At 39.6% G+C, this 21,466-nt stretch overlaps 1 protein-coding gene and 1 long non-coding RNA gene across 2 annotated transcripts; one reads left to right on the top strand and one right to left on the bottom strand.

Moving 5' to 3' along the window:
• Positions 1 to 1,307: 1,307 nt before the first annotated feature.
• On the bottom strand, positions 1,308 to 5,478 carry LOC135149177 (uncharacterized). Its single transcript, XM_064084163.1, has 2 exons — positions 3,791 to 5,478; positions 1,308 to 3,702 (listed from the first exon to the last, which is right to left on the bottom strand). The coding sequence occupies exons 1-2, from the start codon at positions 5,030 to 5,032 to the stop codon at positions 2,176 to 2,178; spliced, it is 2,769 nt and encodes a 922-aa protein (XP_063940233.1). The 5' UTR covers positions 5,033 to 5,478; the 3' UTR covers positions 1,308 to 2,175.
• A 1,841-nt stretch (positions 5,479 to 7,319) lies between these two features.
• On the top strand, positions 7,320 to 10,312 carry LOC135149117 (uncharacterized). The gene is made up of 3 exons (XR_010287228.1): positions 7,320 to 7,658; positions 8,706 to 8,745; positions 10,051 to 10,312. It is a non-coding gene; the product is annotated as an uncharacterized LOC135149117 (long non-coding RNA).
• The last annotated feature ends 11,154 nt before the right edge of the window (positions 10,313 to 21,466 follow it).

Raw genomic sequence — 21,466 nt, 5'->3', positions numbered from 1 at the left:
CCAGTCTAAATAACCGGAGAAAACGCGACCCAAACCAGAAAAATATTCCAGTAAGGGTCGCGCTTTGAAAGAGCGACCCAAACACAAAAAACCCCGTTGGGGTCGCTCTTTCAAAGAGAGACCCATGCTGCCATATTTCCATATGGGTCGCCCTTTGGAAGAGCGACCCATATGGGTTATTTTAAAAAAAAAAAATTCAAAAATCGGAAAATATTATTTCAAAGGGCGACCCATATTATTTATATTATAATATTTTATAATATAATTTATATAATGATATAATATAAAAATATTTTATATTATATAGTGATATATATATATATATATATATATATATATATTTATATATTTAATTGAAGTTTTAGTAAATATTTATATTATAATATTTTATAATATTATTTATATAATGATATAATATAAAAATATTTTATATTATATAGTGATACATTATTTGTGATATTATATTTTATATTATTATATTATGTAATGATATAATATAATATTATAGATTGTCATATTTAAATATTTAAGCTCATATAGATTGTACTTAAAAGGTAATTCGCATTACATAAACTTAAACGAAACAGAAGCATTACATAAACTGAAGGGAAATTACATATGATTAAAATGAGAACATGACATAAGTTCTCAATCCTGAGTGAGGTCCACAATATAGTCGGAATCATATCCTTCATCATCATCTTCATCGTCCTCAGCGTGAGCATCATCGTCTCCACCATCATCAGCAACACCGCCTTCCACTTCATCTTCATCGACCCACGGGGTAGGCATTTGCACTCGACGGCACTGATAAGTTACATTGTCCACATCTCCCCACTCGGCCCAAAATCTGGCTTCCTGACTTCCCTCGAGTTTAGCCTGCAGTGCGGCGCACTCTTCATCGATTTTAGCCGCATAATACCTCATGCGAGAATCACCAAATGGGATATCCATCTCACCCATCTCACGATGGTGTTGAAAATAGAGTTTGTGAACTTCAGGGAATTTTCTGTTATGGATATCATCTTCCGCCTCCGTCATCACCCAATCTTTGCCCCTTCTAATCCTCCTATAAACATACCTGCAAATATAACGGAAGAGTTTGTTCCACTTCTTCACGTTCTTTTGATGTTCAACCTCGAGACGTCTCTCTTCTCTCGTCTCCTCTATCATTTTCTTGATGTCAAAGTCAGTGCGCATCCGTCCCAACGGTGGCCGAGTTTTCTTTTGTTGCACGACCGGTGGTGCCTTGCTTTTAGGAGCTGGTTTAGGTTGGTTGCTTCGGTTGTTGCGCATCCCTCCAACACAAGCTCCGGCTGTCTCCTATCTTGTTGCTGTTTGAGGCGTTTTTCGCAGCCGGGGGTCATTGGTGCTTTCCCCTTATCCATTGGTGCCTTGCCCTTATCCATTTTCAGCTTAAGTGATGAGTGAATTTTGTGTTTGTTTAGTTGCTTGTATGTGTATCAACCATAATGAAGACCTATTTATAGGCGAATGGATTATTGTTTAGCTGAATATATTTAAAGGACTTGTCAATTTTTGAATTGACAAGTCCTTTAAATGAGCTGAATCTTTTCTTTCAATGCATGCTATGGTTTGGCAGTATGAAAACGTGGGTCTAATCTATAAAGTGAGAAACTTTGTACAGTCTAATCTTTACAGTGAGGCACTTTACTTTTGCAGAACCTTTACTTTATGACCTACTGTACACCATGTGACCCTCTGCATTATCAGATACTACTGTTGATCATGTGAATATCAGCATTATGAGATACAACTGTTGATCATGTGAATATCAGCATTATGAGATACAACTGTTGATCATGTGAATATGAGCATTATTTCGTTGCTTGCTATGGTTTGCCAGTGTGTAGTCTAATCTATACAGCCTTTCTTTTCACATCACTTTACTTTATTATATATTGTCCTTTAACTGAGCAGAATCTTTTCTTTACAGCCTTTCTTTTGCCAGCATGTAATATCTTGTCCCGAATGCTTCTGTTTCCTTGAAGTTTATTTATTGCTTCAACACCATTACATTAAATTAATTAACAAAATTGGATTAACAATAAAAAACGAAAGAAAAATACAGAGTAACAATAAAAAACAAGGACTGAAAAGGAAAATACAAATTAACAATTAAAAACAAGGACTAAAAAGAAAATGGCAAGTAAATTACACAGTAGGGTCAACATTGTACAATGGACACCTTTTACTACGTCTAGTGTGTCCTTCTTGCTTGCAGCGGCCACATTTGTGACTTGTACGGGAACTGTCCATCTCCGTGCGTATTCTGACGGATTGACCCCTTTCTCCTCGTTTACGCCTTCTCTTTCGCAAGGCCTCGTTCGGTACCACAGTTCCAAACATTCTCCATTGCACTGGCAAATCAATATCCCAATACCCAGTTGCTGGTAATGGATATATCATTGGCTCCCACAATTTCAACAAAGTAGAGTTGAAGTGGAAGGGGCCAATCCACTGTTTCCAGTTTAAGTGATTGTGGTTGCAAGCAGCAATCAAATGTGAACACGGTAGGCGGTGGCAAGCCCATTTCCCGCAAGTGCATGTACGCTGAGTTATGTCAACCACCTGCGTGTTCCCGCCCTTATTGCACCCTTTTACCATGTACCTTTGCGTCTTTACGGAGAACAAACCGGTTCCTCTATTAAATGTCTCGACCCGGTGTGTGTTAGCTTTGGCTGCAATCTTCTCCAACTTATTTCTCGTCCTTAGACAAAGTTCATGACCCTCCCCAATGCCCTCAAGCACTGCGTTCCTCTCCTTATTGACCGTCCTAACAGTTTTATAAAACATGAATTCAATCATTGCGGTCACAGGTAGGTGCCGAGCCACGCGCACGTTACCATTAAAGCTCTCCGTGATGTTTGTGGTAGCTTGGCCGAAACGAGCGTGGCCTGTGTCATGACAAATAGTCCAGAGGGCTGGACTTATCCCTAGCAACCACCTCAAGCCTTGAGGCGAAAGCTCTCCAATCTTCTTCATGTAGGCATCATATTTCCTAATCTGTGGCGTATTGCCGGCTAGCCACATTAACATTTTAAGCTCCTTTCCCGGGAATGCCTTGGAGAAGTTGCTCCTAACATGATGGAGGCAGAATCTGTGATAGCCCATCGGCGGGGTAAAACCACTCGCTTCGTCATTCATTGCAGCAAGGATCCCCGTCGCACGGTCAGATATAATACAAACCCCCAATCTATCTCGGCATACATGTCTACGTAAAAGACGTAGAAACCAAGACCAATTTTCAGTTGTTTCCTCATCAACAAGGGCGAAGCATATGGGATATTGGTGGTTATTAGAGTCGACTCCCACCGCGACCAGCAATTTCCCATTATATTTTCCCTTAAGAAATGTACCATCAATGGAAATAACTGGCCGTGCATACTGCCAACCATCAATCATTGCTTTTAGACACCAAAATGCACGAACAAATGTCGATGTACCCCTCTCTTTATGATGTGGAACAACCTCAACCACAACTATACTTCCGACATTTGTACTGGCCATGACATTAAGGAACCGAGGGAGCTCGTTGTAGGTTGTCTTCCAGCTTCCATAAACGCTTTCCATGGCGGCCATCTTCCCCCTCCATGCTTTCAAGTAACTAACCAAATGGTGGTACTCATCATTGACCATTGTGATGATGTTGCTTACCTTCAATTGAGGGGTCTGGGAGATCTGTTGAAAGAAAATATATTAACATTAACGATGAATAATAAACGATAATATTTAGACATATAATGATATCCAAGGTTGTAGGACTTACGTAGGGAGCAACCACATAGCCAATCATTTTTGCTGAAATTTTGCGGTGGTCCTGCGTGGGTCTATCCAGTAGGCATGTGTGAATCTCTGGACATTTAGTTATTTGAAAAAGGCCGTGGGACTTCTTCTTCGCGGCCCTTAGCTTCCACTTGCAGTTTGAAACCACACATTTAACTTTGTAGACTTGCGTGGAGCTTTTCTCCACGATGAAATTTCGATCTGTACTTATGTGTGCATGTTTCACAGCAGCTATGAGCACTTCCTTGGTAGCAAATAGAGCTCCTTCGGTCAACTCATCGTTGGCGGGATCAAACCCGAGTGACATAACTGCGTCCTTGTTGGACACAATCACAGGCTCGTAATCCTGGGATCCAAACCATGCAGCTCTAGGTTCATGAATAGACAATGCCTGTGTTTGCAAGTGCATGTTTCCCTCTCTTTCTTCATCGGAATCAACCTCCGAAAAATCTTCACTTTCCGGAACATCCTCCTGTGATAGATTCCACTCCGAATCGTCACTGCTGCTTATGGCTCTTTCCGAGCCATACTCTTCATCATCCTCCTGGTTCTCCAGTGCAAGAGCTATAGCTGCACCTCTTTTCGGGGTTTGACGAGCCGGTGATGGCTGTCTACCACTCAAATCGTCCTCGTCCACAACCTCTTCAACAACAAAACGACCCGTATTACTCGAGCCACCACCATACTCTCCAATCGTCCCGTAGTTGTAGCCGCTAGACCACCCTTGCATGCCCTGGCTTTGTCCATAGTTTCCCCCATAATCGCCTCCAAAACTCCCACCGTAGTTTTCAACATAATTTGAAACTTGGCCACCTGCAGCGGTTTGTCCGGTTTGTCCATAGTTCCCCCCATACTCGCCTCCATAGTGTTGGCTGGGTTGAGCAATACTCTCGGCCTCGATAAACAATGATACGTCTCCACCCAAGTGAAATCTCTCGGGGATACTTAACATCCTACGAACATCGTCGTCCGATTTAACAGACTTCACAAAGAACCCCGAAACGAGGTTACTAACCCCGATTCGAGGATATTTCACACTAAGCTTGACATCCCAATGATGCCTACTTATATGCATCAACCCGAACACCATATCTCGTAGTTCTTCAAGTGAGCTGCTCAATTTCACATACATCATTTCTTTCGGATCTAAGGTGTAGAGAACATCGTTATCTTGTTTTATGATTTCACCTCCCCAGAAGAAATTGACGTTTACGTAACCGTCCATCTTTGTTTTGGTTTTTTTGGAGTGGTTTGCTTTTGGTGGTTTTGGTTTTCTGATAGCTTGCCAATGAGGTTTTTTCAAGTGATGATGGTTTTGTGGATAGGCAACCACAAATGCTTCAGCTTTTAAGGACGAATTTCAAAGTTAACCACTGTGCTTCAATAGTGCATGCAATTTTTGTGTCCACTTATTGGTATGCAGTCAATCTATCAATGAGCAATAAAGTAATGAATGATTCTCTGAACAAGCTACTGCATAAATCCATTGATATTATTGCATGCTGCACTATGTGTTAAATATGAGGGATGTGACCATACAAAAAAAGCTGATGCAAACTGTTCAAAAACTCATAATTGCATGACTTTAAACGAGCTCATAATTGCAAACAGATGATGCACACTTTCAAAAAAATCATAATTGCAAACAGATGATTTGACCATACGTTTTAAATTTTTTTCACACTCTTTAGAAAAATACATTAAATAATATACATATATACACACATATATATAATATATATATATATATAAATAAATAAATAAATATATATATATATATATATATATATTTTTCAATCTTTAATTTATATATATATTTATTATTTACATTATATATTTTATATTATATAACCGTTAAATTAAATTGAGACTTTTAAGGACGAATTTCAAATGCTTCAACTTTTAAGGACGAATTTCAAAGTTAACCACTGTGCTTCAATAGTGCATGCAATTTTTGTGTCCACTTATTGGTATGCAGTCAATCTATCAATGAGCAATAAAGTAATGAATGATTCTCTGAACAAGCTACTGCATAAATCCATTGATATTATTGCATGCTGCACTATGTGTTAAATGTAAGGGATGTGACCATACAAAAAAAGCTGATGCACACTGTTCAAAAACTCATAATTGCATGACTTTAAACGAGCTCATAATTGCAAACAGATGATGCACACTTTCAAAAAAATCATAATTGCAAACAGATGATTTGACCATACGTTTTAAATTTTTTTCACACTCTTTAGAAAAATACATTAAATAATATACATATATACACACATATATAATATATATATATATAAATAAATAAATAAATATATATATATATATATATATATATATATTTTTCAATCTTTAATTTATATATATATTTATTATTTACATTATATATTTTATATTATATAACCGTTAAATTAAATTGAGACTTTTAAATTGCATGACTTTAAACGAGCTCATAAGTGCAAACAGATGATGCACACTTTTCAAAAAATCATAATTGCAAACAGGCTTGAATATTTGATGCAGATTGCTTTCTCTACTTAATGGATTTGCAGAAAAACGTCCTCTCAGCAAAAAAGTGAATATTTGAGCAGTAACAACAGGCTGGCTTATTGAATTCTTGAATGATTTCAATGAAGTTGGCAGCTTTGTCCAGTGTTAAATCAATGTTTTGTAATAAAAAGCTAAAAAACCTACTGGCTTAGATGTGACCATACAATCAAAATTATTTGCACACTCCTCAAAAAATAATTCTCTGCATCACATTTTAATATTAGGTAAATAAAACTTTAAATATTAGATAAATAATTAATAAACTATAAATATTAGGTAAATAAAAAAATATTAGGTAAAAATTAGATAAAGGAAAAAATATTTCCGAATTAAATTAAATTAAAAAATATAATATTACAATCTATAATATTATATTATATCATTACATAATATAATAATATAAAATATAATATCACAAATAATGTATCACTATATAATATAAAATATTTTTATATTATATCATTATATAAATTATATTATAAAATATTATAATATAAATAATATGGGTCGCCTTTGAAATAATATTTTCCGATTTTTGAATTTTTTTTTTTAAAATAACCCATATGGGTCGCTCTTCCAAAGGTCGACCCATATGGAAATATGGCAGCATGGGTCTCTCTTTGAAAGAGCGACCCCAACGGGGTTTTTTGTGTTTGGGTCGCTCTTTCAAAGCGCGACCCTTACTGGAATATTTTTCTGGTTTAGGTCGCGTTTTCTCGGTTATTTAGACTGGTTAGTTTTGAAAGCTCGAAAAAAAACTGGTTACTTTTGAAAAGTGGTTGAATAGATTGGTTAGAAATGAGAGGGAGCCGTGTATTGTGTAGTTGCTATTTTGTTGGGTCATGGGTGCAGCTTGTCTGATGTCGCCATTTGGATCTTATTTATTGCGACGTGAATCTCGTGTTTAAGATATCACACTTATAGTAGTAACACTCAATAACAAAAAATTAGGTTGGATTCATTTCACCTGAATGAAATGATTTTGGGCTGAATGGAATGGTCATTCCGGGTTGAATGAAAAATTATGTCGTTTGATTAGGCCAGGTGAATGGAATTAGCTATTCCGAGTTCATTCCGTTTGGGCCAAATAAAAATCAACTCATTCATTTTAAAACACCTGGTATAGATTCATTTCTTTTGTCAAATTAAAATGCCGGGCGTGGAAAAACAGACGACCTCTCCTCTCTAACCTAGCGACTGTTCTCCGATGCTATCTCTCTCTACGAACAGCGCTCTCTCTCTCTCTCCCAATTAGCGCTCAAGCACACTCTCTCTCTCAATTAGCTCTCTCGGTTTCGGTTAGTTCTCTCTCCCCCTCTCCCCCCCCCATGTATCAGCTTGAATTGTTTGATTTTGACTCTCTCTCTCTCTCTCTCTCTCTCTCTCTCTCTCTCTCTCTCTCTCGTATTAGCTTAAATTGTTGATTTTAACGCTCTCATCTGCATTAGCTTGAATTGTAATTTTGATTATGTATGCAGCTTGAATTGTTTACATTTGATTTAATTGAATTTACATTTTATCATGTTTACAGCTTGAATTGTTGATTGTGATTATGTATGCATTGTCGATATTATGAAATGTTTGATTTATATGTTTGAGTTGATTTTATAGGCCAATTGATTTTATGTTTCAATGTAGTCAATTTGGGTGATTGTTTCACTATTATATTGTTGGATAATGTTGATGTGATTACTAATTTGAGGGGTTAGTGAAATCATTTTTACAATTTTTGTTATTGTTAAGTGTAATGTGCTGGTGGATGAGGGAGAAACTGATGTTGACCAGTTTTGTTGTTCAAGGGTAGTCGCTGGAGTCCACAGATTATCTACATTTGCATTGTTTACGTGTGATTATTGGGAATTAGTATTATGTGTTTAGGTTGGTCTGTGTTTGCTAATTCCATTTAGTTTTACCTTCTTTCAACTCTATACTCGTATGTACAGAGTTAGCCTGGAAATACTTTTACAAATGAAGTACTCAATTTAAACTTTGGTGTCTCTGGCATTCATCTAAGCAAAGTAACTTATAGGATATATTGTCGTCCCTAGTTGATAGAACTCCATAGGCTTCTGAAGTTTATGGTAAGATTTATTAAGATGGAAATTATATAGAGCTTGGAGTTAGAAGTAGGTAAGCTTTGGCTGTTCTTCTCGCTCTATTATTAAGAAGTTGCTCTGATCCATTTGGCATACATATGTTGCAGATTAATAGTTGAGCCTGCTTCATACATTGTTGTGCCTAACTGGTGCACCCTATGTCCTAAAGTTAATGCTGAACTATTAATCAGATTGCTGATTGTGATCATTTTTGTTAAGTTATATCCTTATTCATCTGTTTTGCTGCAGACTACTTCTTCAGAAAGTCGCCTGTTTCATCATTTGACAGGTGCGTCCTTTGCTAGTTGTATCTCACTGTACTTCCTTTTAAAGGCAAAAGTGGTGAATGTATATAAAAGAAGCATGCAATCTGATTGCTTGATAAAATGTTAGAGGGTCAATTCATCCGTGTGGTTAGCTGCTAAGTTAATTGAAAATTATAACATATCCTGATTATATGAAGAGAACTAGAATGTTATTCTGGTTCATGCTTATTCCTTCTTATAGTATCTTTAACTAATGATTGCATCAAAATAGTAGTAGGCGTTGCATGTTTGGTCGAGTTTCTGTTTTTGTGATCATAGTTTGGGATTATATTTACCGAATATGCTACCTTGGTTCTGTACCTGCTCCATGTTCTTTAGGCTAAATGGTATAGTTATTCTGGTCCATTATATAGGCCAGTTGTGTGTATTGAGCAGTCTATTTATAATTTTTTCTGTTGTTATGTTTTAATGTAGCCATGGCCCGACTTCCGTTGACTATGATTCAACATATTCGGAAGAAGAAAGCTATTTTAGTATATACACTATGGATGCGAATGATTTTATCGTTCAATGCTGTTTTTCATCTCATGTTTCTCTCTCAATTGACGAGAAAAACTTTGAGAGAGCGATACACGATTTATAAGATGGAGCGAAATCAATATATACATAGGCTGATTCATGAAAGCCCTGCTAGTTTCGTTGAAAATCTCCGAATGGATATATGATCCATTTCTTTTTGATTTCTTTGATTTGGTTCATTAAACATGACTTATATATGATTATCTCTTTTCTTCATATTTTCTACTTTGTTGGAGATGGACTGTTCTGTCTAGATTCTTTTCTCAGCATTTAGGTTATTCAGGTTAGTTTATTTTGATGGACAACTTGTGAACTCTATTTCCTAAAAAACATCAAATAGTAATTTATCTGCTAATGCAATCTGTCATTTTCTTATGTGCATTCGTTTCTGGTACCATAATGTAGCAAGTATACATGTACTATTTACTCTTTCTTTTACTATTTACTCTTTATTTTTTATTGATTTTTGAGAGATTGCTTTAATTTTAATACACATACATATATAAGCACCCATGACTTACACATACATATACATACACCCAGCTTTATAAACCTTCCAATTCTAAAATTTATACACTTTCAGTATCAAAAGATGACTTCTTGAACTTAAATTGTCTTTAATTTTGCATGTACATTTTTCATTGGATATCTTCCAAACTTGTATTTCATGATTTTTATAACGATTGTTGATATTATCTATATGCTAAGCTGCAATGTTCTAAACTAGATATTTGCTTCTGATGGAACAGGAACTGTCACCATGCGCAGCAACCTGTATGGCAGGAAGATAATTGCATGTCTGGAGAAGGCAAAGAATAACGCGATGTGGACATTGAACTGCTGTTGCAAAAACTGAAAATAAATTTGATGTTGTTCTGTTGTTTTTACATGGTCAAGTAGCGAAACTTTGGTGTGTAGTTGTTGAAATAAGTGCCTTGTATTAGTATCGTAAACTTTGATGGGTGCTTGTATGAGACTTTTTGATTTTTATTTTAAACTTATTTTGCTGAAGTTCAATTTAAAATTTATATTATGTTATCTCTAGTTAATTGTGTTTATTTTGTCGATCGAAATTTTTTTTTTCAAATTAACACTAACAATCAGGTTTTACAATGATTAAATTAAATATGACTTCCATTACAATTAAATTAAATTTTTTGGCTAATTTCATTCATTCCATCCTACATAATTGGAGGGAATGGAATGAACATTCCTTTCCCATTCCATTCCCATTCCATTCCTTTTCGGCACCATTCCATTCATGCGAAGTGAACACAACCTTAAGGTTTTCACTCTTCATCCTCTGTTTTGAGAGTCGACTCCCGTATTTAGAGTTCTAGCCACCACTTCTCCATCTTCTAAATCTTCACCCCTTCATCGATTAAGCCATTTTCGCTCTCCCATCCTCTATTCTGTATATCAATTTTTTCAATAAACCAAGTTACGTGAGATCTTGTTGAGTACCTTGTTATCAAGGTCGTGCCCATATTTCTGGGATGTTAGTATGTCATGTTTTGAGTTTTGTGTGTGTTTTCGTATCGTTGCCGGATGTTTCTCTAAAAAGGATTCATACGATGTTTTGGGTGATCGGTAAGACTCGCATCGATTCTGGGATGACGGTGGATATTGCAAAAGCTCACTTTTCACAACAAAAATTTGTTCATATTTTAGGATTCCTTGTTGCTCCGATATCAGTTGATATAACTGATAGTTCTGAACGCTGGGCTACAGATGATGCTTATGTGAAGGTCAATTGTGATGTTACCAGTTTCATAAGTGATGTAGGTTGGATTGCTCGATATGTCATTGTATTACTTTTTAAATCAAAGAATTTGAATATTCTATATGTTAAGCGATCTGAAAACAAAATGGCTATTTGTTTAGCTCGTTTTTTGTTTCACAATCAGATTGTAGTTGACTGTTCGGGGATTTGTCCCGGTTGGGTTCCGATGAGTGTTTTTTGATAATAAAATCATTTGTTTGTCAAATAAAAAGATATCACACTTATGTGTATTACTCGAAACACATCACACCAAAGAAAATATGAAGGCCCTGTTTGGGTACTAACGGTTAGCTGTTAGCAGATTGAATTAGAAATTTTGACTAGGTGATTGAAGTAGATGTTTTGACTAGCGGATTGAATTAGCTGTTTCTTGTAAAACTGTTTTGTAAATAGCTGATTGATTACCTTTTTCTGACACAAACCAAAACCTCTAACCCAAAAAACTCCTCAAAGTAGCTTTTTCAAAATTAGCTTTTTGGGTCCAAACCTCTATTTCAATCCGCTAACTACGAAACACTAATATTAGCGGATTCCAGTGGTCAAACCTCTAAAACACCACAAGCCTTTAATTTTGCCTCAAACCTCTAACTTTCAAATATGGCCGAAGTTTTTACAAGTTTTGAGAGAAATATATGGGGTGCGGACAAGTCAACCGGACACTAATAAATAGTTAAAAAGATACATTCTGGAAGTTAATTATTTAACATCATCATCTAATCATATCAGGTGTTTATTTAGATGGGATATACAACCTAGAGTTTGGCATTTATGTGGGATCTACGGGGATCCAGAAACAAATAATAGACAATACACATGAGATTTGTTACAAAACTTCGGACAATCTTTGCTGGACCATGACTGGTAATGAGTGATTTCAATGAAATATTAAGTCTTGAAGATAAAGAAGGGGGTGTTTTGAGGTGTGAATCACTAATTGAAGCGTTTAAATTTTCGTTGGAAGTATGTAAGCTACAGTTGTTGGACTACAGAGGAGACCACTTTACTTGGCTTAGAAATAGTCTTGATGATAACTCCATTTTCCGTTCCAGTCCTTCCTCCGCCGTGCATGGTTTCGTCGTGGTGAGGCTGCTGGTGGGATTCTGCAAAACAACACCGGAGGGGGGTTGTGGCCCCGCGGCGCCTCCGGCGTGAGAGTAAGTTGGTGGCTTTGGAAGGAGAATATGGAAAGTAGAAGATATCTGAAAATATAGAGGGTGAGTGTGTGAGTTTTTGAGTGTGTATGTATTTCGTAACCCTTAAACCTTTGTTCCTTTCCCTATTTATAGGTGAAGGACTAGGGTTTAAGGGTTGGTACCTTTGATCCTGACCGTTCATCTGGGAACGGCTGTAGGTCCTGATCGCTTGACGCGTGTCCTGACTGCTGTGGTGGTCCAAGAAGGACATCTTCCATCTACCAGCGCCTTACACGTGTCCCGGCCGTTGAGGCTGAGGATGACTCCAAGAATGTACTGATTCGTATATTTTGGCTGCATCCATTCCTCCGACCGTTACCAGCTGTTGTAACAGATATGTGGGGTCGTGTTTGTTATATGTCTGGAGTGTCTCAGAAAGGACTTCGTTTGTTTCTTGGACTGGGAGAGCGGGATCAGGTGACCTTGTCCGGATTATCGTAGCGGGACTGGACTTGTATTTAAGTTGATGTGAGGGGAGTGATCCCAGGGGTGGTTTTGTAGCGGGATCAGTGTAATTTTGGCTGGGATGGATTATATCCTATCATTTGCCCCCCACTTCCTTATGTGGATTTTCTGCATGAGGAAGTTAAGGCAGGGCTTGTGATGGTGAGCTGTGGGTCCGGATTGGTGGGAGATGATCAAGTGTTGCCCCTTGATCGGGATCAGTGCGGGTCGGATACGTGCAATTTCTGAATTTTGTTCCCTGGTCTGGATTGATTATAGGTTTCGAGTAGATGTGGGCCACTTCGCTTTAGTCTGGGCAGGCCCGGGTCGAGGGTAGGTAGCTGTTTGTTTTGTCCACTCCAGATCCGGATCAAGTGTAATTGGTGGTCTTGAATCTGAAGCGATCGTTTGGAATGTGAACCGTGTTTCAGTTTTTTCCCCCCAAAAAATTGAATAATTATCCCTTATTCTCACGAAAAGTCGTGCATTGACAGTAATATAAATATATTATTTTATTCGTCTTTACTGCTGTCATTAATTGCTCGGGCGAATCAAGGGGCGCCACATCACGGGTCATATGAATTATTGACCCATATAAGAAGCCGTGCCCCCCATTTTTCCTTTTTTACCGATTGTCTTCTCCACTTCGTTTTTCTGGGAGATTTTCGAAGGTCTCGTGCATTCGAGACTGCTGCTTTGCCGCATCGCCACCACGCCTTTCTTCTCCGTTTTTAGTCGGGTAAGTTCCCATCTTCTCTCTCTCCTTTTTCTTGCTTATAATCGTGCTTGTCTTTGCGCGATTTTACTTGCTTCGTGCTATTTCTTTCTTGTGCTGTCGGTTGGGTTTAACGGTTTGAATGCTTGTGTTTGCTTCGTTTTTTGTTCATGGGTTTGGTTGTTTCTGCGGCATAAGCTCGATTTTTATGTGTGGTTTCCGGTGGGTGCCGTTGTTGCCTGCGTCTGGGCTTTTGGGTGGGTATTGGGTGGCTTTGTTCTTGACTGGTATTGTGTGTATTATTGTATGTATATTAGGGTTTCTTGTTTGATTTCGTTTTTCGGTTTGAAATTTTTGACAAAGTGTTTGTGGCTTTTCGCTTTCCCGGGGCTGTATTCTGATCCGGGAACGGGCAGTTGGGTTGGACCAGGATTGGTGGGTTGGGTTTGAGTTGAGTTGTTGGTTTTTTGCGGGTTTTGTAATCGGTTTTCTGGCTTTGTTGAAGAACTACCATGGTGATCCATATTTTTTGTGTATATCCGTGTGTATGAGGCGGAGTGTTGGTCCGGGTCTGTAATGTTGGTCCGGATTCTCTGCGGCTCATACTTGCGATCAATTACCTGGTCCGGTCCGTGTTGTGTGTTTTGATCTTGATTTCGGTCATGATGCTTTTTGGTAAAGTGTTTGTGGTGTCTATCTTCCTGGGGCTGGGTTTGAATCTGGACGCGGGAGTTTGAAGGCTGGGGTTGTAGTTCAGTAGCGTGCGGTTGGGTTGAGTCTGGATTGGTAGATTGGTTTGAGTTGGATTTTTTGGTGTATTGGTTTTTTAGAACTCTTACGCGCGTATGAGGCAAAGCGTGGTCCGGATTTGTGATCCCGGCCCGGACTTTTCTTGGCTCATACTCGTGACTAATTTGTTTGGTCCGGACCAATAAAACTTGTAGAGATTAGGTTGAATATGTAAAACTAATCCGGATTGTTGAATATATAGGTAAATGGTCCGGACCAAGGAGCGTGCTCGGAGGATTATCTCCGGGTTTTCCAGTGAGAGCGAAAGCTCGAGTGATTCTGATATGCCTCTTGCTGAGCGGGTTCGGGTCCGAAGGGACAGGCAGAACGGGATTGTTGATGGAAGGATTGTTGTGAGAGAGGTTGAAGATGGGGAGGTTCCCTTCGGTCCGGATGGTTTCTGGGCTGATAGTAGATTCTATTTCATCAGGAGAGCACCGGATATTGAGACGGGGTATTATTTTAGGAATTTGGCTGGAGTTTATAGATTCAAGCATGCCGAGGGTCGTCTTGGTCCTTATAACAAAGAGGAGTTGGACTCCAAGTTTGAAAAGTTCCCCATGATCCGGGATCCTTTTCCCCTAAAACCCTTCTTGTCTGAATTACCCGCTGACGAGGTTGATTTTGCTGTCCGAGCCGCTTTTCAACTTGACTCGGATATAGAGTGGAGATGGCCGGTGGCCGGGGAGAAGATTTACCATCGTCCGGATGATGGCTTCATCCCCGTGTGGTTAGAACATTTAAGATCCGGGTGGCATCCCAGATGGCACATGTTTCTAAAACATTTGTGTAAATATAAGTTTAGGTGTTCGGTGATGCAGATTACTCCCAACGGGGTGAAGTGGATGACATGGTTCATGATTGCTTGTGATAAGATGAATCTGCAGCCCACTTTTAAGTTGTTCCACCACTTGTTCACTTTTGCTCATTCCAGTTATAAACCCTTCTATGAGTTGAGGTTCCGGGGTGCGGAGTGCGGGTTTGAACCTGGTGATGAGAGGCCTATGGTCCTGGGCTCCTCTTTGAAGAACTGGAACCGAGAGATTATAATGTTGAAGGGCTTGGATTTAGAGTTCATGCCTTATATCGCGACTGATGGGGTTGTTACTGATTTTCGTGCCCCCGCTTTGGAGGGAGAGGCTTTGGGGCAGATTCGTGATTTTTGTGATTGCTTGGGTCATCAGGTTACCCGGGATACTTTTATGAACTTCAAGAAGTTATGCAATTGGGGTTGTAAGTGTCTTGACTTGCTATTTCTTGCTCCTCTTTTTTGCTATTTCCTGTTCATCTTTGATTAGCTAGATCTGGATATTGATGTTTATGCTTTGCTTTATACTGCTGTTGATCCTGATCATGCTCTGTTGGTTGTGGTATCCTGATTGAGACTTCTTGTTTATTTGTTTTCAGGCTATCCGCATTTCTCTCAACAGCTTTGGGACAATATGTCTTCCAGCTCCTTTGCTAACCTCTTCAAGAACCTGGGCGGTGTTCATGTTACTAGGAAAGTTGCTGGTGGAGATGGATCCGGATCACACGATCCAGAGATGGAGGCCGAGTCCGTGGGTCCTATTGATACTGCTATTCCGAATCAATCGGTCCTGAAGGATCCTGAGGTGGTTGTTGTTGATCCGAGCAAGGCGAGTGGTTCTGGCTCGAAAAGGAAGAAAGGTTTGGGCAAGGGGTCCGGTCCTTCGAAGAAGCACAAGTCAGGGTCTAAATCGGGATCCAAGTCTGGATCCAAGTCCGGATCCAAATCTGGATCGAAGTCTGTAAGGGGCAAGATTTGCTTAGACCGAATAGAGGAGGTTTCAGATGAGGAGGGAGTTCGGACCCGGGGGCGTCCTGTTAAGGATGTTGTTTCTCGGATGAGCAAGATGGCCACTGATGAGGATTGGGAAGAGATTAAGCGGTCCGGATTGGTGAGGGTGTACAGGAGAGCCGCGGCTGCTTGGGGCGAGGTAGTACTTTTTGTCTTGTCCTTGTGTTTTTATCTATTGTTTTATATGTCTTGCTTTTGACTTTTGTTCCGGATTGCAGCTCGGTGTTGCCCTCTCTGGGATGTCGACTTGTACTTTTGAGCGACTTGATGCCGAGAAGAGCCATTCTGCGGCTCTAGAGGTCTGGATTGCTGACCTAGAGAAAGAAGTGGGTTCTCTTAAGGACAAGGAGGAGGAGCTGGAGAAGGATCTTGCTGATGCTGAGAAGAGAGCTTCTGATGCTGAGAAGGAAATCACCGAGCTTAAGGGTGATAAGGAGAAGCTGGAGAAGGATTTAGCTGGGTGGAGCAAGGATGCTGTGATTGCCGAGTACAAGAAGACCAATGAATATGACGAGGCCCTTGCTAATGCTGCTCTTCCTGAGATAGTTCGCTGCTGGAACATTGCGGAGCGTCACATAAAAACTGATCCTACTGCCAACTTTGATAGCTTTTCCAGATTGTTCGTGGAAGCGAAAAGGAAGATTGAGTCCGGGCTTGGCGAGCCGAAGCCTTATGATGGTCCTTCTCCGAGTTTTCTTCCTCGTCCGGACCAGTCTGCGAACTGAGTATAGGGCTTCGCCCTTGTAATGTTTTCAAGATTGCTGCCTTTTGCTGAATTTGTTTTAAACTTGGTAACTCGTATTGTTCTGATCTGGATTATTCCTGTGACTGCTATTGCCTGGATTTGCTAAACGCTTTTGCTTTTCTTTATCATTTTGGTTTTGATCCGGTCTAGATTGTACTGCTTTGTTTTTGCCTTTAGAAAAAAATTTTCTAAGCATATTGATCCGGATTAGGATTGGCTAGCTTTGTTGCCTTAGAAAAATATTCTTAGCATGATTGATCCGGATTAGGATTGTCTAACTTTTTGCCTTAGAAAAATTTTCTAGGCATGGTTGATCCGGATTAGGATTGTCTAGCTTTTTTTTCGGATTAGGATTGTATAGCTTTTTTTGCCTTAGAAAAATATTCTAAGCATGATTGGTCCGGATTAGGATTGTATAGCTTTTTTTGCCTTAGAAAAATATTCTAAGCATGATTGATCCGGATTAGGATTGTATAGCTTTTTTTGCCTTAGAAAAATATTCTAAGCATGATTGATCCGGATTAGGATTGGCTGGCTTTGTTGCCTTAGAAAAATATTCTCAGCATGGTTGGTCCGGATTATGATTGTATAGCTTTTTTTTGCCTTAGAAAAATATTCTAAGCATGATTGGTCCGGATTAGGATTGTATAGCTTTTTTTGCCTTAGAAAAATTTTCTAAGCATGATTGATCCGGATTAGGATTGTATAGCTTTTTTTTGCCTTAGAAAAATATTCTAAGCATGATTGGTCCGGATTGGGATTGTGTAGCTTTTTTGCCTTAGAAAAATTTTCTAAGCATGATTGCTCCGGATTAGCTTGTTTGGCTTTGTTTTGCCTTAGAAAAAATTTTCTAAGGACGATTGATCCAGATTATAGTGCATCGGTTTTTTTTTTGACTTAGAAAAAATTTTCTAAGCAAGATTGATCCGGATTGGGATTGTGTAGCTTTTTTGCCTTAAAAAAATTTTCTAAGCATGATTGCTCCGGATTAGCTTGTTTGGCTTTGTTTTGCCTTAGAAAAAAAATTTTCTAAGGATGATTGATCCAGATTATAGTGCATCGGTTTTTTTTTGACTTAGAAAAAATTTTCTAAGCACGATTGATCCGGATTGGGATTGTGTAGCTTTTTTGCCTTAGAAAAATTTTCTAAGCATGATTGCTCCGGATTAGCTTGTTTGGCTTTGTTTTGCCTTAGAAAAAATTTTCTAAGGACGATTGATCCAGATTATAGTGCATCGGTTTTTTTTTGACTTAGAAAAAATTTTCTAAGCAAGATTGATCCGGATTGGGATTGTGTAGCTTTTTTGCCTTAGAAAAATTTTCTAAGCATGATTGCTCCGGATTAGCTTGTTTGGCTTTGTTTTGCCTTAGAAAAAATTTTCTAAGGACGATTGATCCAGATTATAGTGCATCGGTTTTTTTTTTGACTTAGAAAAAATTTTCTAAGCATGATTGATCCGGATTATATTATATAGTTGGTTGCTTTTTTCGAAATGTTTTTTTTTGTAATAACGTTATGATCCGGATTGATTTGATTGCTTTAGAAAAGTTTTCTAATTTTGGCCAATCCGGATTATATTCGTGACAATGGATGCTGGATGAATTTCAAAAGAACAGATTGCTTGATTTCATTGATATAAAACGAACTTTCATACATGCGAAGGATCACAAAACGTGTTTGCTTCTTATTGACATAGCTATTCTCTACTACTTCTTGCCCTTTCTTCACTGGTAGTATTTCCTTAGTCTGAGACCATGCCAGGTATTGGGAACCTCAGAATCATCCATATTTGCTAGCTTGTATGTTCCTGGCCTTATGACTTCCTTCACCTTGTAGGGTCCTTCCCATTTGGGCATAAGTTTTCCAGTGTTAGTCGGATCTGAGGCTTCCGTGTCCCTTAGGACCAAGTCTCCCGCATGAAAATTTTTGACTCTGGATTTCTTGCTGAAGTGTTCTCTTGTTTTCTCCTTGTATTTCTCCATCTTTTGGATAGCTTGGTCCCGGATCTCATCAATGAGGTCAAGGTTGGTGCGCAATCCTTCTTCGTTTGCTATTTCGTCAAAGTTTATTACTCTGTGGGAGGGGGAACCTACTTCGATTGGCAACATTGCTTCGGTCCCATAAGCCAGTTTGAATGGTGTTTCTCCCGTGCTGGTCCTGGGGCTTGTTCTGTAAGCCCAGAGCACGTTGGGTAATTCTTCTGGCCATTTGTTCTTGCTTTCCTGCAACCTTTTTTCTATCCCTCGGAGAAGGATTCGGTTTGTTACTTCGACTTGCCCGTTTCCTTGGGGGTAGGCCACAGATGATTTTTTGTGTCTGATCCCTCGTTCTTTTAGATAATTCTCGAAAACTGATCCGATGAATTGAGGTCCATTGTCCGAGACCAGGACTCTTGGTATCCCGAATCTCATCAGTATATTGTCCATGAATCTGATGCAATCCTGCTGGTTGATGGTCCTCATTGCCTTGGCCTCAACCCACTTAGTCATATAGTCAATGGAGACGAGTAGATATCTTAGATCACCCTTTGCCCTTGGAAAAGGTCCCATGATGTCTATCCCCCAGACGGCAAATGGGATCGGGGATAGGACGGATGATGGCAGGACTGGGCTTACTCTGGCGACATTGCTGAATAACTGGCAGTTTCTACATTTCTTGACGAAGTCGATTGCCTCCTGATGGATAGTTGGCCAATAGTAACCCTGCCTGATGATTTTGTAGGCCAGGGCTTTCGCGGACATGTGATCTCCGCAGATTCCCTCATGAACCTCCCTTAGGCAATATTCTGCCTCTTCCGGGCCAACGCATTTGAGGATGGGAGAAGAGTAAGTTCGGCGGAAGAGTGATCCTTCTTCGATGAAAAATTTTGCTGCCTTGGCTTTTAATCTTTGGGCCTTCCCCTTGTCCTCTGGTAGTTCTCCTCTTTCTAAATAATTGATGAGCGGGGTCATCCAATTCGGCTTGTTATTGATTTCCAAGATTTCTTCATATTCAGTTGCTGGCCTTTGTAACTCTTCGAAATAAACCGAGCTATCCAGATCGGATGAGTTTTGGACCAATTTTGAAAGAATATCTGCCTCGGTGTTTTCTTCTCTATTAACTTGCAAAATCTGGTGGTGCGGGATTGTGGCTAAGTAACTTTGGACCAGGGTTTGATATTTGGTCATGACCGGGTCCTTAGCTAGGTATTCCTTCCTTGTTTGTCTTACCACGATCTGGGAGTCACTGTAGATTTTGAGACTTTGGATTCCTAAAGTCTTAGCCAGCTTTAGTCCTGCTAAGAGCGCCTCATATTCGGCCTGGTTGTTGGTTGCTGTGAATGTGAAAGATATAGCCGTCCTGATTGTGAATCCGGTTGGGCTTTTTAAGATGAGTCCCGCTCCTGACCTTTCTGTTGTAGATGATCCGTCGACGTGAAGGATCCAGGAATCTGAGAGAGGATCATGGTTGTCTTTCTGATCCCGGCATTTGGGGTTTTGTACTTCTTCAGGGAAATTACATTCTGTGACAAAATCAGCCAGGACCTGGGCCTTGATTGCTGTTCTGGGAATGAAGGTCAGATTGAATTGGCTGAGTTCGATGGCCCAATTCACTAGTCTTCCTGAGATATCCGGTTTGTGTATAATTCTTCTTAAGGGTTGGTCTGTCACGATCCGGATCTCCCTTCCTTGAAAATAATGCCTGAGTTTTCTGGATGCGGTTATCAGGGCAAAGGCAAATTTCTCTAGATTTGGATACCGGGTTTCTGAGTCTTTAAGTACTTGGCTTACGTAGTAAACAGGCTTCTGTTGTCCTGATTCCTCTCGGATGAGTGCCGCTCCGATTGCCTGGTTCCCGGCTGAAAGGTAGAGGTATAGGGGTTCTCCAGGTTGTGCCTTAGTCAGGATTGGCGGCTTTGCGAGATATTTTTTGATTTCTTCGAAGGCTTTCTGACAATCCGGATTCCAATCGACCTCCTTTTTGTTCTTGGCGCCTTTCAATAACTCAAAAAATGGAAGGCATTTTTCAGCGAGCTTTGAGACGAACCTGCGTAATGCCGCGAGGGATCCTGCTAGTTTTTGAACTTCCTTTTGCGTTTTGGGCGGTTTCATTTCCTGGATTGCCCTTATCTTTTCTGGGTTGGCCTCGATCCCTCTGTTGCTTATCATAAACCCTAGAAACTTTCCTGCTTCTACGCCAAAAGCACATTTCTCTGGATTCAATTTTAACTTGTGTTTTCTCATGTTTTCGAAACATTCTTTCAAATCTGGGATGTGGTCCGGGATCGTCATTGATTTGGCTATTATGTCATCGACATAACATTCGAGGTTCCTTCCCAACTGGTCTTTGAATATCTCATTCATGGTTTTCTGGTATGTGGATCCCGCGTTCATGAGGCCGAACGGCATCAGCTTGTAGGCATAGACAGCTCTGTGAGTGATGAAAGCTGTTTTGGCGACGTCTGTTGGTTTCATCCTGATCTGGTTGTATCTGGAGAAGGCGTCCATAAAACTTAGCATAAGGTGCCCAGAGGTGGCATCTATCAATTGGTCTATACTGGGTAGGGGATATGGATCTTTAGGGCATGCGGAATTCAGATCTGTGTAGTCCACGCACATCCTCCACTTGCCATTAGATTTCTTGACCATGACCACGTTAGCTAGCCATTCTGGATATTTAATTTCACAAATGATCCC

This window comes from Daucus carota, chromosome 9 (assembly GCF_001625215.2).
Source record: "Daucus carota subsp. sativus chromosome 9, DH1 v3.0, whole genome shotgun sequence".
NCBI classification, from domain to species: domain Eukaryota; kingdom Viridiplantae; phylum Streptophyta; class Magnoliopsida; order Apiales; family Apiaceae; genus Daucus; species Daucus carota.
This window is presented reverse-complemented; position numbering and strand designations above follow the sequence as displayed.